Source organism: Carettochelys insculpta, chromosome 6 (assembly GCF_033958435.1).
Source record: "Carettochelys insculpta isolate YL-2023 chromosome 6, ASM3395843v1, whole genome shotgun sequence".
NCBI lineage: Eukaryota > Metazoa > Chordata > Testudines > Carettochelyidae > Carettochelys > Carettochelys insculpta.
This window is the reverse complement of record NC_134142.1, coordinates 15739346-15751967: the sequence shown is the minus strand read 5'-3', so window position 1 is coordinate 15751967 and position 12622 is coordinate 15739346. Positions and strand designations below refer to the sequence as shown.

At 41.5% G+C, this 12622-nt stretch overlaps 1 protein-coding gene across 1 annotated transcript in view; it reads left to right on the top strand.

Annotated features, from left to right (window-relative positions):
- The window catches only part of KCNH5 (potassium voltage-gated channel subfamily H member 5), a 234387-nt gene that overhangs the window by 45530 nt on the left and 176235 nt on the right, over positions 1–12622 (top strand). The window contains exons 5-6 of the mRNA XM_074998679.1: positions 3988–4103; positions 8674–9066. Of these exons, the coding sequence (XP_074854780.1) occupies positions 3988–4103; positions 8674–9066 (509 nt within the window). The remainder of the gene's footprint in view (positions 1–3987; positions 4104–8673; positions 9067–12622) is intronic.

Here is a 12622-nt window from a genome sequence, read left to right as displayed (position 1 = left end):
GGTTTAATCAGAATGGAGCTCTCTCAGGTCTTTTATATCCTTTGTCACGTGCATGGAAGACTACTTTTCCAAGCATAGCCCACAGTCCATGTGTATGGAAAGTTAGCCAATATACAGAGCTGATGCAAATACATCAAATTCAAAGATACAAAGACGATGCCTGGATTTAAGCAGGATTAATCACACTTGAAAGATAATAACTTTTCCATTAATAACAGAAAGATAGCCATGTTAGTCTGTATCCTAACAAAACAAAAAAGCATTCATGCAGCACTTTAACAAAATGTTTTTGGAGGTGATAAGCTTTTGTGGGGCAGACCCACTTCTTCAGACGTGGAGATAGTGCTGTGCTGGAAATGGCATGATGGCTTTGTACCACAGCAGTGCAAAAAAATTGAAAAACTGACAAATCAGATTCATAGGACAGAAGGGGGAAGGGGCAGAGGGGAGGGGAGAGAATTGCTAACTGTAAGTGTCCTGCCTGAGATCACTACGAATATCAAAGATTTTTTTAAGATTGGTTTAAGAGCATGAGGAAGTTGTGGGCATTGATGCAGCAAGCACTGGGTGAAATTCAGTGGTCTGTCTCATGCAGGAGGTCAAGCTAGTTGGTCACAGTGATCCCATTTGGCCTCCAAATCTATGAATAAAAATGTGTTTGTCTTTCATATGTCATAGGATAAACTTGCCAAGAAGAATTTATTTTAAAACCTGTGTTTCCCTGCTTATTCTCCTAGAGATCAAAATGGTCTATGATTGTGTTTGTCTTGTATACTCATTCACCACCTCTTTGTATATCTTCCTCAGAGGGTTGGCTTAGGCATCACCTATTCATGGAAAATGCAGAATAGGTGATTTTCTTATTCATGCCTTTGTTAGGCATTTCTCACCAAGTTTCTGCAGAGGGTGAGGTATATTTAAATTTCAGTTTCTCTTAGATGTGGAACAGCAGCAGTTTATCATGTTCTGAAGGTGCTGTAGGAAGGGCACACAGAAGAGGACTTGTGGGCTTTCCCTATCGTTAACAGTACCAAACAAAAAATCCTGATCTAATCACAAGGCAATTAATAACCTAAACTTTAGGGAACCAAGTAAATCTTGACTCACTGACCATCTCTTGTTAGAAAGTTCTGTATAGTTGACTGAGCCGAGATAAATCTGACAAATGAAGGAATCCTGGAGTCCAGATATTTGGTAGAACAGTAAACCCTGGAGATACGTGCAAGCATGTTGCATGTGTCTCGGATTAACGCAACTGCCGCCCCTGACAGGATTGGGAAACCCGTCTCCCCTCAACTTGTGCAAAAATTAGTGTTACACAGGGGTTGCAGGAATGGACACTCCCCTCCCCTGTGTAGCTCGAGGGTTTACTGTAGCAGTTTTGGCTTCACTGATGACCTTCCCATTCCTGTAATTTATGAGATTCCAGAAATGGTTACAGGCTAACGATTAAGTCTTAGCTTCTGTGCACTCCCACAGATACTAGTTACTATTCCATACGGGGGGAATGGTAGCCCTGTATTCACAGTTGCATGCAGGCAGATGATCCCACCCCTGAATGGGGTTGCTCTTTTTCAGCTGTTCTTGTGGCATAATTGGAAAGTACTGAAGGGAATCTGTGTGATACTGTGTGATGTATGATGGACTCTAGCAATTATGTGAAACATTGGCATAGAGTTGTTATAATTCCACTACTGTGCTCAGCTGCTCTCTGAAATCACTGGTTAGGAAAGATAAAGCTCTTCTGACATTTTTTATTTACTTCTTCCTTGTTCCTGTTCCCTGCCAGTTCTGTAGGGCAATTAAAACCAATAGAAAATAGAAGATTTTTGTGCTAGAAATTATTAGTTCATACTCAGAACAGTGAAGTCTCTTTTGACGTTGTTTAACAGAGTAGAGTACATGTTCCTAATTGAATGTCAACAACGACTGAAGAGAAAGAGAATATACCATGTTATTAGCTATCCAGAATTAAGACTTATTGTTGGGTAACTGAACGAAAGTTCAGGGATGCTACACGTTTTTACACTGCAGATTGTACGTAGTAATATACAAGTAAAGCACCTTTGTTTATCCCACCTGCTTTGTGGCTATTAACTAGGGGGTCTTCTAACATTCCAAATCCCTGAGTGGCTACACACAGTTGTTATTTAAAAATACAATCGGCATAATATAGAAATATTTCCCTTTTCTTTTTTCAAACGTGGAATTTCCCCTGTATTACAGCTGCCCAATGACCATATTGAGCAAGGTTACATCTTTCACCTGCAACAGATTTTCTGTACAGAGAAAGCATGTGTCCCTTTAAAGTCTGGTATTTCACCTCTTGTATGGCTAGTAATAGGCTTCTATCTTACAGCAAATGGGGAGATTTCTGGCGTTACAACAGGATCCAGTACTTCCTTCTAGTTCTGGAAGCTCCTGTGATAAACGATTTTAAAAGTGTGATGGGTTTTATTTATAGAAAAGCTCTTTGGGTTATTATGACCCTCTCTGAGACGCTTAGAGTTGGATTGCCAGTGACTAAGTAAGAGGAAGGAATATGAAGTTTAATGACAATACATTTCAAAAACACGCTACTAAAATGCATACCATAGCTGGGGGCAAGTGTACTTCCCATTTTAACACTTTGTTTTCAGTTTCTAAGAATTTTCCCAACTTGCAACTGTTTGGGCTGAAATTTTTCATGCTGGGCATCTTCATGAGGTTGAAATGGGTGGGTAAATTTTAGCTATATTAGTTCAGCTGTTGTTGAGAATGAGCATATGGACAAATGCATTGTTTTGCCATGTTAAAAAAATTGTCTTGACTATTTTTTTTTTTTTTTTAATTTGAGAAGCTCTCATGACCCCTTGTGCTTTCGAACAGGAATGTGAAATCTGGCAAGGGAGTGACTTACACTGAATTTAAGTACATGTGTACACAAAAATTCATACAGTGCAACAAGGATTTAAAAAGATAAAAGGTAATTAAATCTTTTTAGTTGAAGCTGCAGAGGGTTTTCTTCCCTCCAGCAGGCATGAGAAAGATGCTCATTTTCATTATGGCTATGACTTAGATGCTATCCTGCTTAAGGGCCTTGGATTTTCATTGCCTACTCTTTTACTCCTGTGCTGTCTCATCTGTTTATGCATACATGGCCACTATCACATGCTGGCATTTGGTTGGTTGGAAGGACTTAGTGCTGCAGTTCCCAGTTTGTGTTGCTATCAGTGATAAAGCAAAAACTGACTCATGCTAAATTATGAAAGCAGGTTTGTCTGTGGCAGCCCAATGTGTGGCTCTCCAGCCACTTTTAAAGTAGCTCTTTATCATTAATTTAACAATTGAATGTATTTTTTTAACCTTGTCACAGTGTAGCCCTCAGTCTCTTTTTATGTGGCTTCCTTAGACCTGTATGAATTTTCATTCAGCAGCATTGATATCAACATGGCTTTAACTTCTGTTTGTATTTTTTGTTGATATAGTTTTGGTGTTGGATCTTTTTTGAGGGTAGGAGGTGGGTAAAGGCAGGGTTGATTTTATGTATGTAGAGATATGTAGGTCCTGATCTAAAGTGAATAAATCAGCAGAAGTCTGTCCATTGGGTTCACTGGGCTTTGGATGAGGCCTGTGGAAGAGTTCTCTCGTTTTCCCCAGCAGTACTCAAGACTGGCTTGATGCAAAGATTGAATTCGGCTCCAACACCGGAATTACTCCACCTCCACATCAGTGTCTCTCTCAAAAACACAAAAGAAAGCAAATGTCCAAGTATGTTAATTTTACTCAGTTGTGCCCTTGATTGTTTTTAACTAGCAGAGGTACCTACAGCAGTGGTTGGTGTTTTTCTGTTTTGCAGGAGATGCGAGTCTGGTGTCTGATGCCATGCCATGCATATCTGAGAGAGAAACCATTCAAATCTAAAACTATAATCTGTCAACATTAATGAGGTTTGCATTTGTTGACTTGTAACTCAATCCAACTTACACGTTTTCTTCTTCCTCACAGGTTGGACAAAGTTTGCTCGATTGACACGAGCTTTGACAAACAGCCGAAGTGTTCTGCAGCAGCTAACGCCGATGAACAAAGCTGAGGTGGTCCACAAGCACTCCAGATTAGCAGAAGTAAGTGTGAGACAAACTTCCGATTGCCTGTGTTTCAGAAAACAGGAACTGATAGATAAAAGAATCAACATCATTACTGATATATTGTATTACATAAGCATTTTCCCTGGTACTAATTTCAAAATACATGTTTTTCTTATGTGAAAGAGCATATGGAATACATATAGCCATCTTTTCTGGATGGGGCATGACTGATTCCTATAAAACGTACACAGATCTCTACTACCTGCATGGCTTTTTTTTTTTTTTTGTGTTTGTGTAAAAGTCATTTTGGTGCATTAATCTGGTACTTACACACCTCAGGATGCACAGTCACTCATTTGCATGCTGTTCTGCACTCACCTACGGCCAAATTGGGAGTAAGGGTGTCAAAATGAGTAACAGTTTGCTCCTTAAGTAGTCCCAAAGAAATAACTGTGGACTGCTTGAGGATTAAGTTATCATCTCACAAGAGTGCCTGGCTGTATGCTGGTTTGCTTGCACAGACAACGCACATGTGTTTTTCTTGGTGCATCTGTTGCAACCAGTTTTGAAAGTCTGTCCTATTGTGTGTGACCTTTTGCTCTTTAAGGCTTCATCTATGCTACCCCTCCCTTTTGGAACGGACATGTAAATGCAGTGGATTGAAAATGCTAATGAGGTGCTGATATGAATATTCAGCACCTCATTTGCATGATGGCAGTCACTTGCCACACCAAAAGTGCTGCTTTCGAAATGCAAACTAGCTGTGTAGGTGGGATCCCTTCAAAAGAGAGCCCCACTTTCAAAAGCACCCTTCCTCCTAATTTTTTTCAGGAAGAAGCATGCTTCTGAAAGTGGGGCTTCCTTTTGAAAGAACCCTGTCTGTGTGGCTAGTTTGCATTTTGAAAGCAGCAGTTTTGACGTGGCGAGTGGCTGCCATTCTGCAAATGAGGCGCTGAATATTCATATCCACCCCTCATTAGCATTTTTGATTCGCTGCATTTACATGCCCCTTCCGAAAGGCAGGGGTAGTACAGACGCAGCCTAAAAGTTGTAAATTAAATCCGCCGTTAGTGGCAAATATTCCTTTAGCATGCAAATAATGCAGCAGGTGAATGCTCTCAGGTCAACCAATAAAGATTTGCTGCTGTCTTCTCTGAGCCCAGTGGTAAGTGGGAGCTGCCAAAATATATGAGCTCCTGAAAGTGACAGTCGCAGTGTCTCTGTGCCAGAGGGCTTTTGTACTGACTTCAGCGTTAAAGATTGATGGCAGCATTAAACATATCCCATTCTCGTCATACCTCTTAAGCACCTTTAACAAAATCAAATCTGAAATCTTCTAGTTTTGCACTATTCCCACTATTGGTTTTTTCCATGTACTTTCCTCCCCAGGCACCAAGACAGGCTTGCAGATGTAATGTGTGCTTCCCTCTCTGGCTTCTCTGTCTCAAAGACTTCTCAGTGCTCTGTAAACCCGGTTGAGTCCAGAGGTTCTGAGCAAGAAGTTTGCCATTCTGAGTGAGATACAGCTTCCTCAGGGCAGAATACACTATCCACATTTCAATAGTATTAACTCTGTCATTTCAGACAAAAAGAATTCAGAGTTACACTGAGCAATATGAAGTGGAATGGTCCTTATAATTTATTGTCCTCCACAGGCAAACCTTTTGCTGACTACATGCTCTGTCAAGTGTGGCACGGTTGTTTTTGAGAAGGCTTTTATATTTATACCGTGGTTAGTTAGGTACAGCATGGGAGTGTGTCAGGGACAGCATCATGGCAGGTACAGAAAGAGACATGGTGTCTGCCAATGTTCCCTTTAACTTTTTTCACCCATGGCTGGAATAAATTTTGTTGTGTGTACCAAAACGTGCAGATGTGCCCCACCATAGACACACATCTGCCCACTGATAGTGCTCTGGTAACCAGCTGGGCAGCCCCTGAATCTCCTCTGGGCAGCCGCCCAAGCGCTCAGCTGATGGAGCCCACCGGTCTCTCTTCTACTGAGGTTACAGTGTAATCTGAAATGAGATTTACTTAGGGCAAGATGGTCCAAAAGAAATTTTAGAGTTGCCACAGACCACCCACCTCTGACCAGCCAGGTGCCGCCTGCCCCCCCCCCCATGAGATTACTCACCAGAGCCATGCTGTGTGAGCCACGCCTGGAGGTGCTGCCATGCCTGGAGCCTGCAGCTTGGAGCTGCCTCCACCGCTGCCACCATGCACTTATCCCCCCACGTGGAAGGGCACAGAGCGGGCGGAGGAAGCACCATTTCATCACACCATGTATTGGACACTGTGGACTTAGGGGACTGTGACAAAGAGGAGGGGGGAAAGGGAGGAGGATGAGAGTAATTCCAGTCCAATCACACAGTTACATCCTGGGCATTGGCACAGCTTGTCACTTGCAAGTGTGGTTTTGTTTGTCTTTTAATTTTTAACAGAGTAGCTGGCCCCGTAAGGGCTAGAAGAGAGACCTGGGGCAACCAGGCACATCTGAGCAGGGATCAGCTCCCATATAAAGGGCAGCAGGATGCTGCAGAGAGTGAGAGGCTCTGGGTGACCAGAGAGAAGTACAGAGGCTGCTGGGAGCAAGTAGAGTCCAGCAGAGGAACTGGGTGCTAGGGAATAAGGCTACCGGTAGGCAGCAGCTCTGACAGCCTCTGTGGGCCCAGGAGCAAGGTGGGTGGGGGGCCCAGGTCCCTGCCCTTGGAAGGGGCAGGTCCAGCGACAGAGGGGGTTGTTGTGGCTTAGGGCAGTTAACTTTGAAGCCTCCCTCTCCATCATGCATGCAGCAGCAGCAGCAGCAGCAGCAGCACAGTGCTCCACAGCATCTCAAAGGGGTGCAGAGTTTTGGCTGCTACTGCTGCTACTTCAGCAGTGGCTGGAGCTCTGGGCCCCTTTGAAAAGTCAGGTCTGGGGGCAACTGCTCCCTTCTGCCCCCACAACATCGTTGGGCCTGCAGGCAGGCCAAGAGAGGGGGTGAAGTGTAAGTGGAAGGACCTCTGGGCAATTTGGGCAACTTTATGTAGGATATTTCATTAAATTAACAAGACTGTCCACTGTTGTCCCTGAGTAAAGGGCTGGCTTGGTTGGCTCCATTAAGGTATGCCATTAACTTTTATGCATCTGTGATTTCACACCCTCATCTTTCACACCTTTCTTCACCTGGAAAGAAGAACGAAAACTGCTACTTAACTGGAAATTTGTAATTGCAGTACTTTTACATTTTGATTCAGGCACTTCAATATTGTTCTGTGTATTTTAGACCCACCCATTCCCTTTTCATCAAGAGTCCTCTCCAGCTGTGAGCATTTTAAGAAGGATGACTGTTCTATTTGCAGTGTAGCAGCTATGGTCAATGTTCCTGCTAATCTTTTTCATCCATGGGCAGAATAAATTTTTATGCGCACCAAGGCATGTGCAAATGTGCACCACCAGTAGAAATGAAACATCTAGTGATGAGCACTCCTCCAATCACCTGGTCAGCATTTGAATCTCTCCTGAGTGGCCACACGTGCACCCAGTCTTCAGGAAACCCTGGCCATGATTAATATAGTACATTAGCTCCAGTAGAGGGCACTGTGAAGGCTGAAAGAATTTATTCTATTCTAATGCCCATTTGGAATCCTAAATTTGCTTTTGCTTCCATAGAAAAACCTGGGTAATCCCTATTTGTTGCTTCCCACTTTAGTTTCTCATTTTGGAACAAGGTAAGCGATAATTAGACTTGCGAGAATAAATTGTTCTGGCTCTTCTATGAAATTTGCAGTTCTGAGTTTTACAAAGGAGAGTATACAGAAGATACTGGGAAGATGCAAACTTTTGAATTGGTATTGAACTCATACATATGCCCAGGTTTCAGTACTTTTCAGTATTTTCATTAGTGAGTTGGAAAAGAGACTGAAAATATTAAGTCGTCGTTGATGCTGACTTTTTAATGGCAACAGTGAGTTTTATGCAGTCTGCAGAGAGAGGATTACAGTATATGCTTCCTTTCCTATCTATTCATACAATTGCAAGCAGTCAGACCAGATATTATGAAGGTAGTATTTTACTTTAAAAGGAAGTCAGCCAATAAGGCTAGAATACTGGAGATTGTTTGGTAGGATAATGTTTTAGCTCGTTTTTAGATTCAGAGAGTCCAGGTATGAATGCTAAGCTTTCTAGCACCTGTGAATGAGGTGTGAATGAGAACTCATAGTTGTAAATGCAGGGCATGAGCTGGCACAGCTGTATCCAGATGGGCCTCCTGCCAGTTAGTTGGCAGAGTACTTTACCTTGAACTTCCCAGCAGTAGTTGTTGGCTTGGTTTTCCATTTGTCCATCTGCAAACGATCCCCATTTTTGTAAGATTACCCTTACACTTTAACTTTTCCCATTCACTGAGTGACAGCTACCTCCACCTATTCCTACATGATTTATGCACTGATGAGCTCACAAGATTAACAGACTAAATAATTTAAAAACTACAGGTTGCCTTGGAACCTTCAGGGAATAATGAAAACATTGTCTCCTTAATTCTGTGTATTACACAAATTCATCAGGTGCCCATTATAACAAATGTTAACTGAAAGCCATAACATCCCTGTTTTTCTTTCTTTTTGAGGTTCTCCAGCTCGGATCTGATATTCTTCCTCAGTATAAACAAGAAGCTCCAAAGACTCCTCCGCACATTATCTTACATTATTGTGCTTTTAAGACCACCTGGGACTGGGTCATCTTAATTCTAACCTTCTATACTGCAATTATGGTTCCCTATAATGTCTCCTTCAAAACAAAACAGAACAACATAGCCTGGCTGGTGTTGGACAGTGTGGTGGATGTTATTTTTCTGGTTGACATTGTTTTAAACTTTCATACAACCTTTGTTGGCCCTGGTGGAGAGGTTATATCTGATCCCAAACTCATAAGGATGAACTACCTGAAAACTTGGTTTGTGATAGACCTTCTGTCCTGTTTACCTTATGACATCATCAATGCCTTTGAGAATGTGGACGAGGTAAGCAATTTCCATCTGTATGAAATCGACTGCATTGGGCTATTTCTAATTTTGAATTTATGTAGAGCCATGTTTATACTCATGATAGTGAATTGGATCTCTGTGCAGTTGTCAGAGGATGGATTTTGGCTGTTGAGCTTTTGTTGACCACTGTTATCCTGCCTGGGAAGCGAAATTGTCTTGCTAAGCAATACAAAAGTACATCAGTTGTGTGCTTGATTTCTAAAGTTACAGGGCATGATTTTAAAAATTGCTCACTGTTGACCAAACTCTTCTTCCATGGGAGCCAGTGGCAAAGCTCCTGGTGATTTTAAGGAAAGCACAAAATGCCTCCTTGGAATGTTTTTGAAAACGCTGGCCATAATTCTATTTACACACTGCTGCTTTCCCCTTACTCCTTGTGAATTATGTTCTGAGAGATGAACCCTTCTGTTGGCCCCATTGTCTGCATCATAAAAGGCTTAATTAGAGCCATATCTTGAATTTTTAGAGACCGCTTGAGAAAAAAGTACAAATCTTAAAGGCCACTGAATTAAAGCTGCTTAACTGTGAGCATTAATAACATTTAAAAAAATCAAGCTTGCCAGCTAAGATAATGGAGAAACAAGCAACAACTACAATTAATAATGCATGCATGAATCATTGTAGACAAAAATCATTATTAAATTGCAGCCATAATGGTATCAGTACTCATTTTAATTTCCCGTTGGAGCCTTGTATCCTTAGGATGCTAAACTGATGAAAGAGCCTTTGTTCAATTTTTATTATTTGAACCGTTGTTTGCTTGAACGACACAAGTGACTTTTTTAATCCTTAAAGAATTCTTTTCACTGCGATTATACAGTCTTCCTTTAAAAAAAAAAATCCATCCCTGATTTTTAATACAGGCTTTTGGTACAGAGTTTGCAAAGCTCTTTCTAAATGCCACACCTGCCTCTTTGCTTAGTGTAATCTTTTGACATTATTCCATTTTATTTATAGCAAATGCAACAGAAGTGATAAGCTTGGCAGTTTAAATGCAAGCTCATGTGAGGGCTGCCTATCTAGAGCCAAGTTCTACAGACAGTCCGTGTAGGAAGCTGATCCTAACAAGGTTGTTAATCTATCATAGCTTTTTAACATAGTCAGAAATAAGTAGTTCCATGTTGGCAAGAACCTTATTTTACAAAAATATAACCTGTTTTCAGCTTTGAATGTTTGAATGTTGAAAACAAGTAGGATGTGCATTACTGAACATATATTATGTGCACTTTTGCTAACCTCTTTCTCTAGTGTGCCATGGACAGTAAAACACTTGTAATATTTGTAAAAGGGAATTGACTCTGTGTGTGTGTGTGTGTGTGTGTGTGTGTGTGTAAAAATACAACAACCACTAACAGAAAAGCATTGTAAGGTACTCTAGGCCTAGAGCAATTATGGCCAAGGGACTAAACAGTTTCCACTCCTGTTAATTAAGTGAACCATTTGTTGTATTTTTCCTTCATCCCGTTTCATCATGTAGCTCTGGAACCTTTAAAAGAAAGATGCCTGTTGGGAATCTAGCTACTAGTGCCTGAAAAAACAAACTCCAACGGCTCTGAAGTCATCTGTGTAATGAAGCACTGAGCTATTCCCCTCCCAACCCCATTCAGTTTTTCTTTTTCTCTACCTGCCACTGGAGTCTCTTCTGTTGGAGACAGAGGGTGTGTTAATTTAATGCGGGTTTAATTTAAGTCTTCTAAACAGTATTTATTGTTTTCTAGAAGGTTGTAGATATGTGTACTTTAGCCTCATATGGCTTTGCTTTTTTGAATTGATCACTTTTCTATGAGGGAACATTTTGAGATACTTAGATTGGAAGTGTCTTGTGAAATATTCTCACATTATGTAGCTCTGAGGAGAAGATGGTGAACAGGCTCAGTTTCCTCCCTGAGTTAGGCAAGAAAGTGACAGATATTTATCTTTTACTTCTGGAAAGTGCCTGGGCTCCATATTGTTCATGGGGAGACCGAAGAAAAAAAGGAAACAGGTAAGAACCTTGGCATTAAGCTGTGTGCTGAAGCAAAGCATACCCATCCGAGGCCATTCCTATGAAATTGTTATTGTTTGAACTAGCACTTATTAAAAGTTTTCTACTCCATTCTGGGCACATGGTTTGGTAGTGAACGATGGCCCAGAGGCAAGGTTAATCCACGTGCAGGCAAAGCAAGTGACTGCTTACAGTCCTATTAAAAACTCTTCAACTTGCAATCTAGTCCGGCATTCCCTTCCAGTCCCACAGCAAGGAAGGAGGAAAATCTTTTCGTTCTTTTCCATCTGGAAACTTTGGCTCCTGTTCTTATTTTGGACCCCTGCAGATTATAAATCCAGCTTCCTTTTTTCCCCACCAGGCTCATCAAATGTAGCTGGTCATTTATGGTGAGGATGAAGGTGGGTGGAGAGGATAGGAAAGGAAGAGAGATCCCATGTTGTACCTTTTCCTCTCTGTGTGACCCTATAATGTAGCATCAATGAGTGTTGAAGGGTGGGTAGGACAGGAAATTTAGAACTATGGCTCTCTGGTGTACTAGTCCTGGGCACACAGCACACATACACCCATCTAAATTTAGCCCAGAAAGAACAAAACAGAGAATGCTTGGTCCCTACGTCCACTTTAGGGTACACATTCTCTACATATTAGTACAAAACTACATTTGTATCTGACTAGAGGTTTCTGTGGATTCTTACGCAGTAATGAAGTTATTGCTGCTACTGTACAGGCCTCAGTATTTCTTTTGATGGCTACACTGTGAATAAGTGACTTTTTAAATCATTTAGTTGCTGCAGTTATTAAAGACTTAGGACAGATATGCCCAGAAACCTGAGATGAGAAAAAGTATGTGTAACTGCCAACAGGCAGACTCGAGCTTGGTGCGGGAGCCTCTACAGTTTGAGCTAAAAGCCACCTGCCTCTCAGCTAAGGCTGTAGGGGAGATTCATTCTTTCTCTGTGTAATTGGTCCAAATTCCACTACACAGGATAGTAAATCACACCCATTAGGTGTGTGGGTTACATATGGAATGAACTCTGGGGTGGCGTGTTCAAAATCAGGGAATGCTGGGTAGATGGGGCATTTTAACACTGATGTCGCGGGGAGCTGAATTAGGGCAGTGCTGGGACTTTTTCAAATTCAGCTGTAGCATTTATGACTGTAAATAAATGTCCCTTTATGGCTCTGCAGAAGTAGAGTCGTGGCAGCAAAATGTGGAGGAAAAGGATTATGACACTGAGATCTAGGAGGAAAGGATTAGGACAATTAGACACGGATGAAGAGGTGTAAGTTTGCATAGTAAGAGCTATAGAGATATCTTATGATAAGTGTAAGAGGGGAAGATCTGACAGAGAGGAAGAAAGGTAGGCTAATGAGAGGGAGAATCATGCAGTGAAAGCAATCTAAAATGACACGGTAGATGGAGAATTATGTGTTTAAGTAGTATTAGGGTATAGAAAAACATGATAAAATATGTTGGAGAAAAGAGAAATACTCGAAGAGAGAAATTGAATAATTCTTTTGCAGATAACCTGCCAGAACTGGGAG